Raw genomic sequence first — 20,162 nt, 5'->3', positions numbered from 1 at the left:
TGATAATAGGCTATTATCAAGGTTGAATCATTTTGTAGAAACTGTGATACATTTTTTCAGTGTGTAGGCTATAAAAGTCATTATGTCCTTTGAAAGTCCCCATAAAACATAAAAACCCAACGTGTGTGTGTGTATGTCTGACGAATCGTTTTTAAATGATTCACTGAAACGCTAACGGATTTGCTAGAATAATTCGGATTTTCCGACAGCAGCGTCTCAGCGACTGGCTTCACCCGGAGAGGGCGTGTCGCTGGGGGCGGAACGGGGCGGGGCTTGGCGCCCAACTCTCCAGTGTGAATTCGCACTATCTCCACTGCTTGTCCAGACTCCAGACTTCACCTGCGCTCTCCGCACAGAGCAACCCGCCTGATCCTTTCAACGCACTCAACCAGAGACTTCTCTCGTTACTATCCAACAACTTCAGACGAGCATATTTCTGAGATTCTCTTCGGACTGTATAGAGGAGAGCCGGGGTTTTCTTTAAGGATGCCATCGATTATCTGCCTTTCCGTTGCCTTCATAGCTGTCGCCGTGTTTCCTCCAGGTATGTCAGTTAATTTATCATGAAAATATTTGTATCTCATTGTAAGCTACCATTCTTTCCATGAAACATCGCTGCCGTAATACAAGGATTTTGTTGAGCAGGTTCGTTCCTATAGTGACCATTCATTCGACTTTTTTTTACTTCCTTATATCAACATCAACAAGTGTTTATAACAGCCGTTGCCGCAATTCGTTGGCAATCATTGCCAGGACATGTGTTACACTTTTCATTTCTCCCACGTTAAGAACAAGAGGTCAAGTCTCCACCTGAAGAAGATTAAGCCAGCTGTGCCTGCCTCGGACATTCACATTCATTCATTTTATTGTAGGAGACTGTGATAAAGCTTTCAAACTTCTGTTTAAGTACAGAACAGGGAATATGAAGTGTTTCAACTTTTAGTTTGGACACGCGAGGCAATGTTTTTGATAGGCTGCGTGTTTATGTTTATGACTGTATCATACCCAGAAACATAGCGATGACATCACACCTGCCTCTGCGCGTTTCTGAAATCCCCAGCATATGCGTCAGTCCCAAACAGAAACTAAACACGGACCTTAAAGGGACAGTTCACCTTAAAATGAAAGTCCTTTCGACCATGAATATTTTCCAAAAATATCCTGCTCGGTCATTTCCATGGAATGACAATGAATGGTGCCTGATTCAGCCGAAGCGTCGAAAAGGACTTAAGTCCCCACAAAAGTAGTCACACGACTCGTGTGCAATCCTCTGAAGTCATAGGTTTGTGTGAGGAACGAGCCGAAAGGAACTGTTGTCATCGGATCATTAAGTCAAGTGAGAACTGGATCTGTTTGATTGATGAACGGATCATTCAGAATAGGTTTTGTGAATTGGAACACCACGTCTGATTCATTGAAAAGATCTATAATCTCACAAAAAGCTATTGTAGCCTATGTCGCCAGAGGACTAGATATGTCATATTTGGACTACTTTTATGGTGATTTTGCTTAATGTTTAAAGCTTGTTGTTCGCCCCATTACCCATTCATTCTAATCGCACAGGGGAAAATCGCAGGGCTATTCCTTCAGCCTTTGGTTTTTATTTTATTTTATTTTATTTTCAAATGAAAAAGTCATACAGATTTTGAATATGATACAGCATTTTAATTTTGGGATGCACTATCCTTTTAATATACTTTTAATAAGCGACTCCATTATTTTGGGACGCGCGCGAACAACTCATTACAGTCAGGGCTTTGAGCGCGTGAGTGCGCTGTGTGTGTGCGCGCGTGAACGGGTGAGAGAGAAAGAAGCGAGCGTGTGCTTGCTCACGAGAGGTTGCGGAGGTGGAGAGCAGTGTTACCAATTCAGTCATTTGACTGCTCTATGGTTTTATCAGTGTCACATGCTTGTTTGCTCATCAGAATTTATCTGACATAGATGTCTTTATTCGTCTTCAGACGAATCTATGTTAATGCGGTAAAGTGATTGATAACTTTGAGGTGGTGGCTGCTGTAGTATTGCTTATTATTCTTCGATAATGGAGATGTGTGAAGATGACTAAAGATGTCACACACTAAAGATGTGTGATCTGTCTGTCTGTCTTTCTGTCTGTCAAGTTTATTTCTTTTTTCAATTTAAAAACAAGATGGGTTGTTGGCATAAAATACAGTCAACATGTATAATTGCTCACATTAATGACAAGAACTCACATTAATTGATAGTGATTTATTACACACATCCATACCAAACACACCAAATTTGAAGCAGTTTTAAAAACCCCATAGGAAAATCTCGAAGGAACCAAGGGGGAATTAGTCTTCTGGGTTTTGACGTCATCCCTGCACCACTCTATTTGTCAAGAAGTACTCATAAAAACAAATTTTTTACCATGTATGTAACTGTGTGCCATGGACAGTCCATAATGGGAAATTTGTTAAATCAAATTAAACGTGTTGAGCATAAAATTAAGGAAGTTCCGTCACACAACAGGAAAATGCACATCATATGACATTTTCCAAAATAGCACTTGTTTGTCAGCCTTTACAGAACTTAATTTTGTTTTATGTGTGACAAAGAATATGTTGTTGAATACATTGAACTGCACTGGAAATTCATTGGAAAATACAGTTTGAGTGAAGATTCTGTTCAGGCTATTGTTTTGGTAGGCTATCTTATGCTATATTCAATGGGTGTGGTTCAAGTTCTTGCCTGAGGAACCAGTACCATCCTTCAGTATTTCCTAGTGTAGTTTCTAAGTGAGAACATGACATCTCATAATTTATCCTGAGATGTTAGGCATGTTAGTATATGTCTGTTTCCCCCACAGACATTGCTTTAAGCTACATAAAGGCAGTTTTAAAGAGTACACACACACAAAACCACACAACCCATAGCCTACCCTTTCCTCAACGTGTTTTTGCTGTTATGACCCTCTGGATCTTTTTGGTTGTGTGTTGGAAAGGTCAGTTTCTCTGAAGTGCTGTCAGCAGGAGACTGATCACCTGTAACAGGTAAAGAAAAGCACCTCTGCCGTCTTTGCAAGCTTAGTGAATGTATCATTTGCTCTTGATGGATTTTATAGCAGAAACCTGTTCTATGCAGCCTACTGAATTATTTAATTTTTCAATCATTAAATGACTTAGCTGATGAAACATTTCCTTATTCTGATTAAGAAGAATTTTTCCTCATTCTGAAAGCTGCATGATTAAAGGACTGATGTATGTGGATTAGATTTAGTAGCATGCATGGAATATTTCATAAATCATCATCATATTTTAAATAAAAGATTGTAGGGGTTTGTTTAAGGTGAATTTGTAAAATGCACAAGTTTCCTGTTAGGTTACAACAGGATTACGTCTATATTTACACATCAGTGATGTCACTCTGAATGACGTTTGAACATGAGGAGGAACTGAAACTCCCTATGAATACACAGGCCTTTGTTTAGCATGAGAGATGGAAAAACCTAATTACATTAAGACTGACACTAAACCACATCTACGCCAGGAAATCCCACATCTGATCATTTAAGCATTCAAGTGAAAGATTCATGCCACCATGGCCTATTGGGGGAATATTTTGTCATTGTTTATTGGCAGGCAAGGGCTTGAGCTGATTAATGTCAGTTCCACTTAGATATCAAACAGGAAAACACATGTAGTGAAAAAAGAAATGTCTAATTCATATTTGCATATTCATTTAGTTAAAGCTTAACTATGGAACTGCTTTCAGGAAGAACCAATGGGAGCATATGGTAAAAGCTAATTTTACAGCTTTAGGGCTTTGTTCGTTTCAAATGGTGGGAAGAGGAAAGAAAAAAAACAGCATAGGCTAAGTGAACAGTGTTTTATGTGCTAAAATGATTGTGGGTATTATGCTGAAATGATTGGATTAGGAGACAGGCAGTTAAGGTTTCAGAATGTGCTTTTGACCAACCATTTAAATGGGTTGAAGTGCTGAGGCCATTATGTCATCATTTATTCATATTTAAATTCCCTCCCGACCACTCACGTTCATACACGCGCATACATATGCTTCATCAGAGGCTTTTACTGTAAATTACTCAAGCCATGTGTTGGACCAAGCATCTGTTGTCTCGTGAACACATGCATTATCCCTCCTATGGCCTCATTGGGGGTCTTTCTTGTCCCTCAAATGCACTCCCCGTTTGCTAATGGATTAATCGGAGCATTGCTAAGAAGGAGGACCTGCTGTCTGCACTCTGCACCGCCCAAAATGGCCTCCTGAGACTTCACCCAGTCTTATCTACTCATCTGGTCCCACACCCCTCTTTTTTGCCACATAATCAAAGGGAATACTTACATTAGATTTGTGTACGCAGTCTGATGGACTGTTGAAACGCCTTTTACCAAGATCGCTGGTTGATAAAAGCCGTTTGGTGGTCTTAAGTGCCGCTTTGAGGGAATATTCTTCTCTTGCTTTAATATTGTTATGCATATAAGCAGTGTAGCGACGCACAGCAGGGAGACACAAGGGCGAAGCTTCTGAGATAAGCTATAAATGAGAGCACTAACTTTTGCATGCTGTATGCAATAACGTATTTTTAACAGAAGCATTCTCATCAGCACCACATATGCAAGTAGCAACAACATTATTTCAAGTTCTCCTTTTCACCAGAAAAAAACAAGGCTGCGTGTCTTCAGATCAATATCTTTTCATAGAACTGATTGTGGGTGTCAAACTCACCGGTTGTCTCTCGGATATACATAAGACGTTTTGCTTTCAATCAGAATGCGGAAAGCTGATTAAATGTGTTGACTGGACTAGTTTATGTGCATTTATTTATTAATATTAATGATTCTTGCAGACTTAAGCATCTGGCAGCCTGAGAGGATGCAAGTCAGAATGTTGGCAAACAGATCTTCTAGTCTTTTAGTTTTTTTTATCCTATCTTGAGTTTAATGGGATGGTTTAAAGAGCCATAACTGACTCTTTTGGGCCACTCTTGCTCATTTATGGGCCGGTGGTAAGTATATTGACATGGCAGTCAATGAAAGGTTCTGGGCATGGCTATCGATTATACAAGCATCCAATTATTTCTACACAATGTGTTTTTTAACATGCACTCTTTGGCGATAACTCAAGAGTGCGGTTAGTCATTTTACAGCGAGGCCACCCCGAGCTGTTCAATGTAGTTTTAGCATCAATTATGCGGCAGTTGGAATGTTATTTATAAGTTTGCTTATAGCGCAAGAGTCATAAGTCATCCTTTCTACAGGGCTGTCGTATTGATCAGTTCAGAGATCACAGTGTAGAGCCAATTTGAGTGTGTTTAATGCTTGCGCTTATGAAACGTACATGGTGCGTTTTGATCCGAGACACTTTAAGCCGGACGTTTTGAGGTCGATAATACCCCCAAGAAAAGGATTTATATACATCAAGCTGCTCGTTCACATGTAGTGGTTAATGGTGGTCCGTCGGATATTATTTATTCAATGTCAAATGTTTGTCCTGGCATTTAGATCCATCTACAAAAGGTTGCGAGTTGTAGCAGCCCTTAGCCCGTCTCCCTCCCACCAAATCACATTCTGTCAAATATCCATCTGAGGCTTTGAGCGTTTCAATTCAGGCTGACATTCAAAGCCACACAACCTTTCTGGCAGCCATGGAGACGCACGATAACCGGATTCCCATTCTGGGTCCGTCGCTTTGATGCTGTCTGTGATGTGCAGATTGCATTTCTCCATGTGTGAGGAGACATTCCCGTCTGCCACTCTTGCCTCTTTAAGTGATGCTTTGAACCCAAAAGGGCATGACAGAGGAAGGCAAAGTTTTTCCCCCCTCTCTTAAATCTGTTCCGGATAGAGTGAGAGAGGCGGATGGAAAGAAGGTTAGAGTGCCCATGAGCTCCATGTGTTAGGGACAGGATCTCCCAGAGCTGTCAGGGTGAATGAGGAAGCACTGACATCGATTAAATCTATTAAACGCAATGTGGGGTGAACCATGATCTTGACGGGTGGAGGCCCTATTCAGAGAGACGTTTAGCGCAAACAATACGGGAGGAAGTAATGGTCTGAAGTCTCGCCGTTTAAAGCTTTAATTGCTCTTTTAGCAGCTTCACAATGCACCTATTAATTTGCATAAGGTTGCTGCATTTAAAATGTAATTAAGAATGCCTTAAATTCCATTACACTTTGTATTTTTTTCTTTGTGGAATTAAAATGAATGGAAATTCACATTACTTTACTTTTTACTTTGCTTTTCTATTTAAAGAGATAGTTCACCCAAAATGGAAAATTCTTACATTATTTACTTACCCTCATGTTGTTTAAAACCTGTAAAAACTTTTCTTCTGTGGGACAAAAAAGACATTATTTTGAAAAAGTCACGTGGAAATATTTTTGAAAATTACGTGGACCAAAACGTTCTTCAAAATACTGTATTTTATGTTCCTCAGAAGAAAGTAAGTCATATAGTTTTAGAATGACATGAGTGTGAGATTTGTAATGACATTTAGTCAATTACGTATATATTTTTATATATTGTGTGTGTGTTTGTGTTTCTGGTCTACCTTACATTATGGGGACAAAATGTCATTGCTTTTTTGAAAATCTTAAAATGCAGAAAGGTTTTTGTGATGGGTTTAGGGGTAGATTTAGGGTTGGGGTATAGAATATGCAGTTTATACAGCTAAAAATCATGTCTATGGAATGTCCGCATAAAACATGGAAACCCAACAGTGTGTGTGTGTGTGTGTGTGTGTGTGTGTGTGTGTGTGTGTGTGTGTGTGTGTGTGTGTGTGTGTGTGTGTGTGTGTGTACACTTAAACACTTAAGTTCCTAGCAGAACACTTAAATTCCTAGCATATATTACCTGTGTTGAATTTCTCTGAGTTGCAATTTAGTAAAGTCCTCTCTGTCATTCCAATTTAACATCCTTTGCAGTGAGGCAGGGTGACAAAGTAACTCATATGATCTCAAACATGGTGTGAGGCACACAAAAAAACACCCCAGAGAGGTATTAATGTACCTGTGTTCAAGGGAATTTCTTAAAGGGATAGTCCACCGAATAATTATGCCATAATTTACTCACCCTCATATCTTTTCAACCCATGACTCTTCTGTTGAACACAAAACACTGAGGTTTTGGGATCCACAGAAGAAAGTAAGTCATACACTTTTGGAATGACGTGAGAGTGAGTAAATGAAAGATTGTTTAATTGTATTTAAAATGCAACCCTGTTAGGATTGGGGAAAAACTCCCACAGACAGCAGCTACGCATAGAGTTTCGAATGCAGCAGAGTTTGCCACTAAAAGAGGAAGTGGTGGCTTTTTTGAAGTCATTAGGTCCCTTTCAGATGTATGTCATCTGTCTTCTTTACCATGGGTTTATCTGAGTAAAGAAAAAGGTTAAAAAATGTTATTCCCGCAAACAATTAAGTGGCCTCCTCCCTCATGTTCACATCGCTTTTTAGCACCTCCCTCTAAATCAAGCTCAGAGGCACAGAATTGTTGTCTTTATGCACCGGAGTAATAAATTATTCTGGTTATGTGATTTAAAAGGGTTACTGGTGGGAGTGAAAGGGAGGAAGAATGAATGAAGCTGCGGCTGGATGAGTTTACAATAAAAAAAACATTGTTGAGATGAAAACCTTGAACCCAAATGTCAGAGAAATAAGTTCAAATGCAAGGTCATGTTGCCCAGTAAAATCATGCATAGGAGTATCATTAGGGTTCCCAAACAAAAGGGTTCCTAAAGATGCATGGCATGTAGAATCAATTTTGACTAAATTTTTTATTTCCTTTTTGAATATCCAAAACAGCTTTGCCGCATGACTTTACATGCCATAGTCGGATAGCGCCGGATTTTTGAGAGGTTAAACATTCAGTAAACCTCATGGTGAAAATGATTAGGGTAGGCAACCGACCCATGCTCCACTCCCGGGAGGCAGGGGAAGAAGCATCCTCTCATGCGATAAATTAGTTCCAGCTCTTGCAGGCTGGAGGAGCTTCCTCAGAGCGCTGTGTTGTTTCAGCATGCACCGTTCTAATGCGATTTTAAAAGGTTGAAAGTTGTCGTAGAGGTAAATGGTTGATTATATACACACAACTGGCACACAGCTGCTTCGGTTCACATTGGGGGGAAAAGAAGCCTGCTTTTTTTTTTTTTACCCCTCTTCATGAACCTGTTTCGGCACATCGAGATCGGTGGCCTTAGGGGCTGTTGCGACTCCTCCCAAAATTCCTGTCTTCTTGAGCGGGTCTTTATCTCTCTCTTCACATGTTAATTTAATGATTTAGGGGATTTTTTTATCTTCACTGATTTTGTTGTTGCTTTTATGATGGAATACTGCAGAGAGTAGGATCAAGCAACAGTGTTCTCTAGCGGATTCTGTTGTCTTTTGAGGGAAAGTTTAGGATGGATCCGTCTCTTTATTTATTCAAGAAATCCCACCTCTGGGTGTTTGCCCTTTTCGCTCGCCTGCTCTCTCTCCTCAAAGTCCCTTGTTTCTTTATTCATCTCGTGTGACAGCACTTTCTGCATTCAGCACAAATTGATTTATTTACCATCCAGAAGGGTCAAGTACAATGGGCCCTATGTTAAAAGTCTTGTAGATGTCCACAGAGGAAAGCCAAGAGCGTGCTATGCTGAATATCAAGTCTAAGGAGGCTGTGCTCTTTATAGAGCCATCAGAAAAGAAAATAGCTTGAGTTATATCTGAAAGATGTCTGTAAGATTTGCTGCTCCAGTAGTCTGCCATTTTGTCACCCCAAGGTCCCCACTTTGCAATGCTAATACCATAGGTATTATATTACTTTTACCAATGTTAAAAGTTTTATAGATGAACATGGAGAAAAACTACTTCAGGTGTTTTGAAAGCCATCGGAAAAGAAAACTACTCGAGTTGTATATCTCAAAGAACCCAGGAGGCTTCGATATACTGATAGTCTGCCATTTTGTCACCCCATGGCCTCCATTTTGCTATGCTAGTAATGCTATTGACCTACCTTGTCATTTTCCTCACAGCAAATTAGGCGAATTGCACATCCAACATTAACCTCCAAAGAAATGGGGAGCAGCTATAAAGAAATGTAGCAGCTATGAAAAGCCTTATAAATGGCTGCTTTTTAATATCAGGGCTAACTATTCTGTTCAAAGTGCTCATATAAGCCATTATGTGAACTAAAAGCCACTGTGCAAGAGAAAGAAACAGGAAAAGGAAGAGAAAAGATTGCAGTCAGTTTTTTTTTATATACGTTCACCAAGCACTGTATATTTTCATCTGGTCCTAATTTCAGATTTTTAATATCCGACAGCTGTTCTTACACTACAGCGATATATTTGGGATGTATTCATAAATGTACAAACATAAATAACTCTGCTGCTTATAGCAAGTTACTAGCACATCCAATGCACTTTAAGGAGTCCACTCCATCTTCTGAAGTGCCATTTCAGTGACATGAGGCTGTAATATGTCTGAGAGGAACTCCACGCTGAAAGCTTGGGGTGATAGCACACTAAATTTAACCACAAGCTCACCAACTTCCACTTCTTTTTTACATCCTTATTTGGAAGTACCTGTGAACACATTCATTGCAGTCGGAGATAACACCATTCTTGGGAGGTTTTTGAGTAGTTATCGTAGATCTCTTACTAAAGGTATTTAAGCTAAAAGCCTGTGCCTTTGGTGTTCCCAGCATCTTAGGTGGACTATTTGCAGGTGAAGAGATTTAATTCCTTTTCTTGCTCTCATCTCACTCTATCCCTCTTGTTGGGGCTGCACACATACTTTTGGAAAAGATTTCTTCAAGTGTGTTCCTTGGAGATAAGAGGCAATGTATTTTTCTCTGGGCAGTGTGCTAATCTTCTGCTGTTCTATATATAGGAGACACAAGCTAAAGTATTTGTTTGATTCAGGCCCATGCAGTGGTCTCATGACCACATTTCAGATGTCATTTAATGAAACTGACCTATGAAACACAAGGTTCCTCACACTAACACACAACTAAGAATACAAGGGCTGAAATTCACCTTTCTGTTTCTCTGTCTGATACTCAGTAAGTTCACAAGAAGTTTGTCTTTTTCCGAAACAAAAGCTTTGAAACCAAAAAAGCACAATGGTGTTGATGTCAGGTTTTAGTCATTATAGCATTCCCATTCATCTCAGTTACACAACTGATTGGCTAAGGTCACCACAAGAACACTGTTAGTCTCAATACCTCCACTAGCAACTATCCTGAGCAAGTAGATGTCAAGTAGACATAATATTTGTTTTTGCAGTATTATGTTCTTTGTTCTTGCCGAAAAATGTATCTTATCAGAACACACGGCTACTTCTGAATGGCTGTCAATGGCTGAAATATGTTTTTTGGTCAGAATGGTGTGGTTATAGCAATCTACCAGCTGAGAGTAACTTCATCCTTTCTACAGCCAAAACTTGACCCAATGGTGGCCTTTTTCAGTTGGTTCAAAGTCTGTTTTATTCAGTTCAGGCAGTAGAACTAAAACTTTCAATATAATTTCTCTTATTTTCTTGTGCATTGCTAACTCAGGCAACGTATCATACCTCTGTAAAGCTTTGGAGCATGTTTGATCCATTTCATGAACTCACCCATGCATGGGCTCTCACATCTCAGATGGGCCGAGGCAGCCAACGGCTCAGTGCTACGACTGATCCGTTTTATCTGCAGAATCATTCGCTGCACCATCCAGGGCAGCAGTGCAGCTACTTTCCCCTCTCATCTGCTAAACATCCCAACACTGTTTTCCAGCTTACAGTTAAAGTCAGTTGTGATTATTTGAATTATATTGCTGAGTATATGTTTTTTTTCTTATTATTGAAATTGATACTGTATTTAGGCCAACAGTACGAATTTGAATGTGATATTGCTTTTAAATATTAACTTGTTTACATATACTGTATATATATATATAAATGCAGAGACTAACACTAGGCCTATGTAGTTTTGCATCCCTGCCTAAAATATTTGAACTTTTTAAAGTTCTCTATCACATACTTTGCATTATTTAACAACCATGTTGGCGCAAAACAAACATTGACTTGAGCAAAAACTAGCTCTTAAAAACAAAGCGTTCCTTCATATTCAATATTATTTTGATTTCGCTCGGATATTCCTCAGGTGTTTGCGTTTTATTGGGATCTGGGGCTCATTTCTTGTTCTTGGCCATGGAAAGTGTTTTTAAATCTTATCTTAGCTTGTGCTGTTGTGGTAACTGAATCCTCAGTGCCCCCAGGAACTGTGCGGTAAAACGGCAGGGAGGAAACTGGCTGCCCTCATCCTAGCTCTAGTTGCCAGTGGCTATGCTGCATCCCTCTGCATGATTGAAACTACAAAGCAAAGCTGACTTTATCTTCTCATCCAGTTCAGAACATGCCTCGGCTTTGTTTCCCCGCTTTTCAAATAAAATTAAATCTACAATATAGTGATGCCATAACGGTATGCCCAGGCCTGACAAGTATTTGAACAAAACATCAGGTGTCTGCTGGTCTTTCTGAGCCTCCTGCTTTGAAGGAACAGAAGGTTTGGCTGCAGGAGTCTGATAGTTGAAAGCTCTGATGTTTCTATACAGATGATGTTTGTGTCCTGCATCCACCTTCCTCTTTCAGTCCTTTTAATGTTTTCAACCAATATTTCAAGGAAAACGACAACATTCACATGATAAACACCCCTTTCTCTCAACTGCTTCTGATATCTCTGTCAGTAATTTGCAATAGTAAGGTTTTTTTTTTTTGCTCTGTTAAAGTGGGCGGTTGTTCAGAGAGTTGGAGAAGCATTTGCTTTTCCCAGAAGTTCAGATATGTTTTATTTAAGCATTTTTGCAGTTGTTTCTCCTAAAAGTGATGAAGTGTGTGATTTGTTTCAGTGTTAAAAAATATAAATAAGCAATCAATCATAGGTTGATTTATGCCAAAATGTGTAAACACTGGCTCAGTGCAAACATCGCTCTGTTTGTTTAAACATCTTGAGCTGCCCGACAACAACAGCAATGGCTCAACCAATGGTGTGAGTTCAACAAATGAGTAATGTTTTTTTCAGAAACCTGTTTGAAAACAGCTATTTTTGTAATTCTGTTAAATGCTGCTAGTCTTGCAGAAATGACAACTTTGAATCATGCAAGAGAAGCAAATGAGACAACTGATAGAGGTATAGAGCTATATAGAAAATGAATTTGCATAGCATATAAAGAGAATATCTGACTTGGAAGAAGTCGGACTTTTCAAGTTAGTAATTGACTGAAATGAAAATTCTATACTAGCTTTGTCTAAATAAATAAAAATAAAACGGCAAACTAAAAATAATCGTAAATGCTACAAGTAACTTTAGGCATAACGACATTAACATGTACAGTATGAACAATTTATTAATTCTGAGATATACTAAAGATTACATTTATTTAATAATGTTATTAAATTGTTAGTGTTTTTAAAATATTAATGAAACACTATATAAATAATACTCAAATAACTCTGAAACCAGTTAATAAAAAATCCCTAATAATTACTGATTACCAATATGATTAACAAATATAACATGCATCTCTAATAATATTTAGGCTATGATTTTTCTTTCCTGCTGTAGACAACAGAAATAAAGATAGAGAAGAAAATATTTATAGACAATAGAAATAAAGAAAAGACATTCACAAACTAGCGCCAAGGGATGGTTTTCTTGGTTCATCAAACTGGATGTCAAGTCTGGTCTTGTGCAGTCCATTGGGAAGGGGCCGTTATTGGGTGTGGTCAGGACCAACAAAAATGACTCTGTCTTCAAAGTGTAATGCAGATGGCTTCAGGGTAAAATTCCATTTCCCCTCTAAAATGCACACAGACACACACCCGCAAAACCCCCTCCCCAAATCACACACAAACCCCATGAACAGATGTGCTTTTGCTCCTGCACATACACACAAAGAGAAAAGTAGTGGAAAAAAAAACAGCTTCATCGCTGCTTGTTTGTGCCAGCAGTCCTTTTCAGATGGATTCATAAGCAGTTGAATTCAACCATTTCAAGGCCTACATCTATTTTTCAGCCGTGCGGTGTGTCACAATGGCACTTAAAATTTGAGTGGAGCGGATTTAAAAATAATCCACTCTTCAAAATTAGTGCTGGAATATCACACCACAGTATTTTTGAAGGTTATTCTGTCTTCCTAGGCTTTGTTATCTGATAAAAAGTTCCCTTTTCACATTTTTTGTCAGGAGCACTGGGCTTGGTAGTGTGCCGGACAGCAAGGTGCCTGAACTGAAGTGAAGGCCTTTGAAGTTATAAAGCAGATTTCATTTCTTCATCAGATCCCCAGCTGAGTTCAGGTCATAATGACTAGGCTTCATATTTTTTTTAATGAACAGGCCTTGAATCAAATTGTATTTTAAAGAAAGGCCAAACGTGATATTTTGCCTCTAAGGCAGGAGCTTGACTAGCACAGTTCTCAGCATGCGTTTTTGAAGCTGCTTGACATGTTCACCATTAACATGCACTGAAAAGGACTTTTAGAAACTGACTTTTCAGTTTTCCATAGCTTTCGGATTAAATGCTTGAACTTGGGGTGTAGAGGACCTGAAGATATGGACAGATCAGGGAGGATCGATGTCAACTATAGAAATGCAGAACACAGGCTCGCTCTCTTTCCTATGCGTTTGGTATCATTGGTTTATTGGCTTTACAAAAATAAACCCTATTTAATCTCTGTGTTTGCTGCATTTCAAAGACATCAAACGTTCAAAGAGTTTATTGGAAACTTGTATTATCTAAAAATGAATTAGAACAAAAGACGTGTCTTACAAAAGATGGGCCTTTTTTAAATAGCATTACAAACCCTGTCACGATTAATGCTTCAGACCATACTGAACAGCTTTTGTCTTGAAGGTGAATACATTTACATTGACTCTAAAGTATGTTAGGGAAAGAATAAAAAAAAAGATGAACATTATGTTTTATGAGCCTGAAGCTGTGTGGCAATGGTATTTCTGCCTTTTCTCAGATTATTAAAATAGCATGCATAAGTCTAACACCTTCTGATGCACAGAGTAAACAGTGTAAATGATTCAACACATGTTCCCTAGACCCAAACCGGCTTAGAAACACTCTCCGGCTCTCACATGATCATTAGCTCCTGCCTGCAGTTAACCGATGTGACCAGGATCTTAATGACTTTACACAACTTGAATACATTACAGCTATGCCGTCCAAACAGACGCACGGCGGGGTCCAAAAGTCTAAAATATTTATGATTCTGCGCTATTTATAGGTTCATGCTAATGTCATTAAAGGAACAGATCACACATAAATTAAAATCCTGTCATGTTCTCACCCTCATGCTATATTTTGCAGAAAACAAAAGATCATATGTTGAAAACACTTTCTTATCCATGCTCAATGTTGTTGAAACCCAACATTCTTCAAAATATCACACTTTTGTGTTCTGCAAAAGAGCGTCTTACTGGTATATTGCGTTGGACAAAGTGGGGCCTTCGAGGGAAATTTTTTAGAACTACTGGTTTAGAATATGAGGGTGAGAAAATGATAACAGAATTAAAAATTTTGGATGATTTCTATCTCTGACAAGCAAAATGAGAATATACAAAATACTAAGGCATTCTGAAATGCATTTTCACTTTTCAATTTTTCAAACTCATATTGTTATGCTGATTATGTGATTTCAAATGAAGATTTTTTTTTATTAAATTAGTGGTCTGAGACTTTTGGATCCCACTGTACGGTTTGTGATTAAAAGCAACACGATATATAATGTAGCAAGCCTGTGCCTAAAATGACAAGAATCTCAAATTTAAGCTTGAATTGTTTTTTTTTTTCCTCATGGCAGTAACACAGTGGGCAGTTTTGGGCAGCGATCGGCGCTAGTCTGCAAGTAGCCAGTCTGATTGCATAGTAGCCTACGGCAGAAGAAAGAACTGGTGTAATTTCTAAGTTTTGCAGAGCAATCACTACATAGGTCATAACTAGATTGGTGGCATCGACTCTCAACCTCTCTTCCTGCCACCAACACTCCCCCTGCACTGCCTCAATTTTGAGCTATTGTGTTTTTTCTTCCTCCCCATCGCTTTCATGTGCTGTCTCTCTCTCCCACGGTTAGAAACTATCTTTGCATGCCACAAAAGCTGCCTTACCTGATGCTTGACATTCCATCATTCTGCATACAAATAAAGAACGTGCAACAATAATTATCAGACCTGCAAGTTCTTCAACATATTTTAATCTGTTTTTTGTTTTGTTTTTGCATTGTTGTTTGGTTGAACAACTTTCTGAATCGCGTTGTTGTGGGATTAGTCAATCCAACAGTATCGTTAAAGACCAAGCTGGTATCGATTCAAAGTGTCAGGCTGCTGATTTCAAAGAAGCTTCAATCAATTCTGAAGAGCTTGACTCTGTGGCCATTAATGGCCATCTTATCTGGCGAGAACTGACTGGAGAACCTGTTTAAAAACCAATCAGCGTGTGCCCACACAATCGCCTTTGTTTCTCCCTTTCCCAACGTCCTCTGTTACTCAGGCTTACCTTTTGCATGATAAATTGGTCGGAACGGTTCACCCCGCACAACACCGCTGAATCAATTTAACCGCATATGAAATGGCAGCTCGAAGTGCGAGACGGAGCACAGTAAAATAAACTTTCAAGGTATTTCATATTGAATAATGGATGTGCCAGAAGCCATTACAAAATCATTCCGTTTTCCATCCTCCCGTCGCCAGTGGCGGATACGAGACGTTTCTAGCAAATATGGTAATAAAGCAAGTGTATGATTCACAGACGGCGAGATGTTTTACTCCAGATACTGTGATTAAATATGGATGTTCTTCAATATAGAGACTCTCACAGAAATATTTTCAGATTAACCGCAGGTCCCTGTTTGCCACTCTCGGCTGAATGGCTGTATACAAAATGTGAGATGTTTTCTTTGTTCTCTGCTCTTTCATCGAGGGGCTGCGGCCGTGCCACATTGCTTTCACAGTAATCGCAAATGGCAGCAGTGATACATCATTCTATATAGGGCTTCCTCATATGCGTCCCCAAAACAAAAAGCCAAACACTCACATGGATGTCTTCTCTAAGCATAGGAGGGAAGCACAGTCTTCCATGGCAGCAGCTTTATCGCTCAAACAGAGGATGTGCTTGGTGTACTAATGCTTTCTCTGTCTGTCTTAGTGATTGTGTGCGCCTCCTTAAATGAAACCTGTTACCCGAGCAAACAAAACGCATTTCCTCAAAGCTTTTTTCTGCTTGGTGAAATGAATTTGAGCTTCTAAAAGCTCCACCCGCAATGAGAGTCAAAAAGATAGACACGGAGAGCAGTTGGCACATCTTTCACTTAAAGGAATATACTGGATTATATAATCAACAACGCTTGTGGCATAATGTTGATTGCCTCAAAAATTAATTTCCATCCTTTTCTTTAAAAACAACCTAACATTTGTGTTACAGTGAGCCACTTACAGTGAAAGTGAATGGGGCCAATATGTAAATGTTAATGCGGTTTCAGTTACAGCCATAGGACTTAAACAATATGAATGCAAACATGATTTTAGTGTGGAAGAAATGCTTACTAACCTTTTTTGTATAAAGTTATATACAGTTTTACAACTTTGCTGCCCTGACATCATAGCCATAAACACCATAAACACAGGTTCTCCAGTACTTAAAACAAGTATAAAAATGATTTAAACAACTTTACCACTCAAACAATACAAGTTTAACAAGAATTAATGTTCGTTATAAAATAATAAGCTTCACATTTCTGCTTTAAATCCCCCCAAAACTGGCCCAATTCACTTCCATTGTAAGGGTTTAAAAAAAAACAACAAAAAAAAACAAGGGGAAGAGTCAAAATTATTATTATTATTATTATTATTTTTAATCAACATTATGCCACACAAACTGTTAAATGATCTTGACTTGGTGGCTATTGAACCCTGAATATTCCTTTAACAGTCTTTTTAATTCACAATAGGCCAAAACTCAGACATGTAAATTAGATAGAGAATCCGTCCTGGAGGAGGTGTAAAAGGAGGGGCGGCACTGATCTTTAAGAATTTATGTAGACAAGCAATGTGCATATCTACCCTCTGATGTTATAGACCGAGTAAATTTTATGGGCAGCCTCTGAAGTTTCTCTTTCTGACCTCTGACCCCTGTCTGCAGAGAGTTTCTGATATCCATCTTAGACATACATTCTCGGCAGCCTCGGTTTTGAAGCTGGGAAACCACAGACTTTGATTTAGAAGTCACGCTATGCTCACTGGTAATTTACACCTTCTCAGTTCTCACTCAGTCCTAACTAGTGAGCGTTTCTGCCAATTATATCTACGACACACGGAAGAGACGAAAGTGGCTCTTGTCGTCTCTATTCCTCTGGGTACTCACAATGGTCCAAATATATCTCCTCTGATCCGCCACCCTAATCAGAGTCTCATCCATCTCTGGGTTTTGTAACAGCTGGATTAGCTACTAAACCACACAAGCTTAACGGGTTCCAGACCGACGAGATCGGCTTTGTGTTTTCTCGCGGAAACGGTAGTCTCAAATGTCAAATGTTAATCACTAACAAACATTGAGATTCTCTTACACAGCGGTTCAGTGCGTAATAGGACACTGAGGTTCATACTCAATTCTTACTCTGTTTGTTTGTTTGTTTTTTTGCTTGTGTGCTTGTGTCTTTTCCATTAGAACTGTCCTCTCGCAGTCAAATGATTGATTATAACGACACACAAATGGCTTTGGCCTAGACAGTGAATCGGGTCTCCAGGCAAAAGACTGTATTTGTGTGACTAATGCAGTGATGAGTGTTATTCTGGAGTTTGAGTGAATGTCTTATAGATGTCTTATAAAACGAAGTGTGAAAATAATGAGTGTTTGGACAAACACAATCAAACGCTCGTGTAGCTTTGGAAATTACTTCCTACATTTTCTCATACAGCTTCAGGACCTGAGTAGAACCTCATAGAACTTTCATGAAACTAAATGGCCCTCATTTGTTTACATCATCACCTCTTCATGATTGGTTGTGAGTTATCACCGTGGTCTGCTGTTCGCTCCTTTAATTGACTGAAACTTGTTAAACATAAAAGTATGGACGGCATTAGCATATTTTAATTATATGAAGATCCTCCTCTGCGCAGACCAAGAATAATTTCAGAGTGGGAAGTAGATAAACTAACTTGTCATTAACTCACATCCTTTTATACACACACATGCAAAATCCTCCTCAGAACAAAGTAGTTAATTTATCTTAACATCAAAGTTCTTCCACCCAGTACTTTCTCTCTGTGCTGTCCTGGAAGAGATGTTAAAATTGTCTGCTAGATTTTGTTGGTGATTAATAGTCTCATTTTGAGAGAATATGATACATAATGTTTTTCGGTTTACCATCAAATGCATATTGCACACAAAAATGACTGATTTTGCCAGTTTTAATCTGTTTGGTTGCTATGGAATTTCCAGGAGTATAGGGAGAGACCAGTTTGCCTGGAAACAACGTCGTGTTTATTGATACAATGAACTTTTTTGAGGACAAACAAATCCTTCCTGACATTGAAATTCCTGTTGGCACAAATAAATCATGATTATAACATTGCCAAGGCCATGAGTTCGATTTAGGGACGTGCAGAACTACACATTTTCAAAATGTACAAGTTGGCAGGTTGCCTAAATGAATAAATTGAATAAATAATTTTTAAAAATTGCACTATTTTTAACTTAACAGGCCATCTTGAAAACACATCGCTTGTGTAAGTAAAACAGTGGCTAAAAACATCTGTCTAGAAGTGTCTGGCTGTATCAACCATTCTTTAAAGGGAATTAAAAGAATCTAAGAAAAAGAAAAATCTAAAGGAAAAAAGTAAGCCGCTTTGTATAAATGTATCTCTTTCAGATAAGCCCGCAAAAACCTGGTTAACTGGTTCTAGGCCCGAATTAATGCTAATAGAAAGTCTGGCTACACTTAACTATGTTGTATTTGTTTGATTTAAGATTAGCTAACTAACTACGATTACTAAGAAGGTTTGATTTGAAGTTTAAGGCTTAAGAAGGCTTGATTAAGGAGGTTTTGGCTGCTGATTGAACAGGAGAGCTTTAGAGATGTGATCTCATCTGGCTTAAGTACAGTGGCTATTTTCTGTCCTCCATTCCTGGCACCTCTCTCAGCATTGCTGCCGTCCCCCGGTTCGTTTGTTGTCACGGGCCTGCGGTGTCCCATACAGCTCCGTCTTGTCTTTATCTAAGCTGGTGTGAGTGGATGGACGATTCCGGAACGGTGGGCCTGATAAAGAATCGACAGGCCCGTGTGGGCTGCAAACTGCCTGGAAAGAGCCTGCTAACCTCTTCCAGAGCCCCCTATAACAACTCCCCCAGGGCTTTATCTGAGACTCCCAGAGACAGGGTGACCTTGGCTCTTGACTCACCTATCTCTCCGAGCACTCCCTTGCTGATAGTGAGCCTAACACAGGGCCCTCTGTGGCCACCATCAAATACACCTGCCCCCCCTCCTTTTGGCCCCTGGTGGCCAGCTGCCAAGGCTGGCAGCCCCTGTTTGGCAAAATGAGTGAAATGGAAGAACGAGAGCATGCTGATATAAGCCACAACACCAGCCCTCTCTCTTGTTGCCATCATTCCCATCTAAACTCAACTCTGACAGCCCTCAATGGACCTTTCATGTATCTCAAAGGTTCCTCTGTCAATCCATGTCTAGAGTTCACATTATGTGATGCCCTCTGCGGGTCAGAGTTCTCCAACATTTCAATCTTGCACCCTCAGGCACACTTCAAGTGTCGTACAGTCTGTTGCCAGCTCAGTTTTCCGATCTTGCATGGCCTTTTCAGATACAGTGACTAATCTTTGAATGTGACAGATTGTTTAGTCATTCTCATTTCCTGCCTGTTCTATTATTGCTAATGGTACAACTTTGTTTTGATTCTATGTTGGTGACTCACGTTTAGCTTTGATTTGTCTCCCTATTAACTTCATTCATTGGTCGCTGAAAAAGCAAGATTTCACAGAGTGCCACACATTGACAAATTCCTACACCGCTTGTGTGTTCCTTTGGTTTTTCATATATATAATATATAGTGAAAACAATAAACCATGAAAGACTTTTACCTAGACTTTTGAAGTGCCACTTAAAAAAAAAAGTCAGTTATTCATTTATAAGTTCAAAAATTGTG

General features: G+C 39.2%; 1 protein-coding gene across 2 annotated transcripts in view; it reads left to right on the top strand.

Annotated features, from left to right (window-relative positions):
• Positions 1-303: 303 nt before the first annotated feature.
• The window catches only part of alcama (activated leukocyte cell adhesion molecule a), a 67,481-nt gene continuing 47,622 nt past the window's right edge, over positions 304-20,162 (top strand). The window contains exon 1 of one of the 2 annotated variants that reach the window (XM_084103697.1): positions 304-544. In XM_084103697.1, the coding sequence (XP_083959823.1) occupies positions 487-544 (58 nt within the window). In that variant the 5' untranslated portion in view covers positions 304-486. The remainder of the gene's footprint in view (positions 545-20,162) is intronic. The other variant, XM_084103696.1, reaches the window with a different exon arrangement.

The sequence above is a fragment of the Abramis brama genome (genome assembly GCF_963993115.1).
Source record: "Abramis brama genome assembly, chromosome: 25".
Taxonomy (NCBI): Eukaryota; Metazoa; Chordata; class Actinopteri; order Cypriniformes; family Leuciscidae; genus Abramis; species Abramis brama.
Note: the sequence above shows the minus strand (reverse complement) of the source record. Positions and strands in the feature narration are given on the sequence as shown.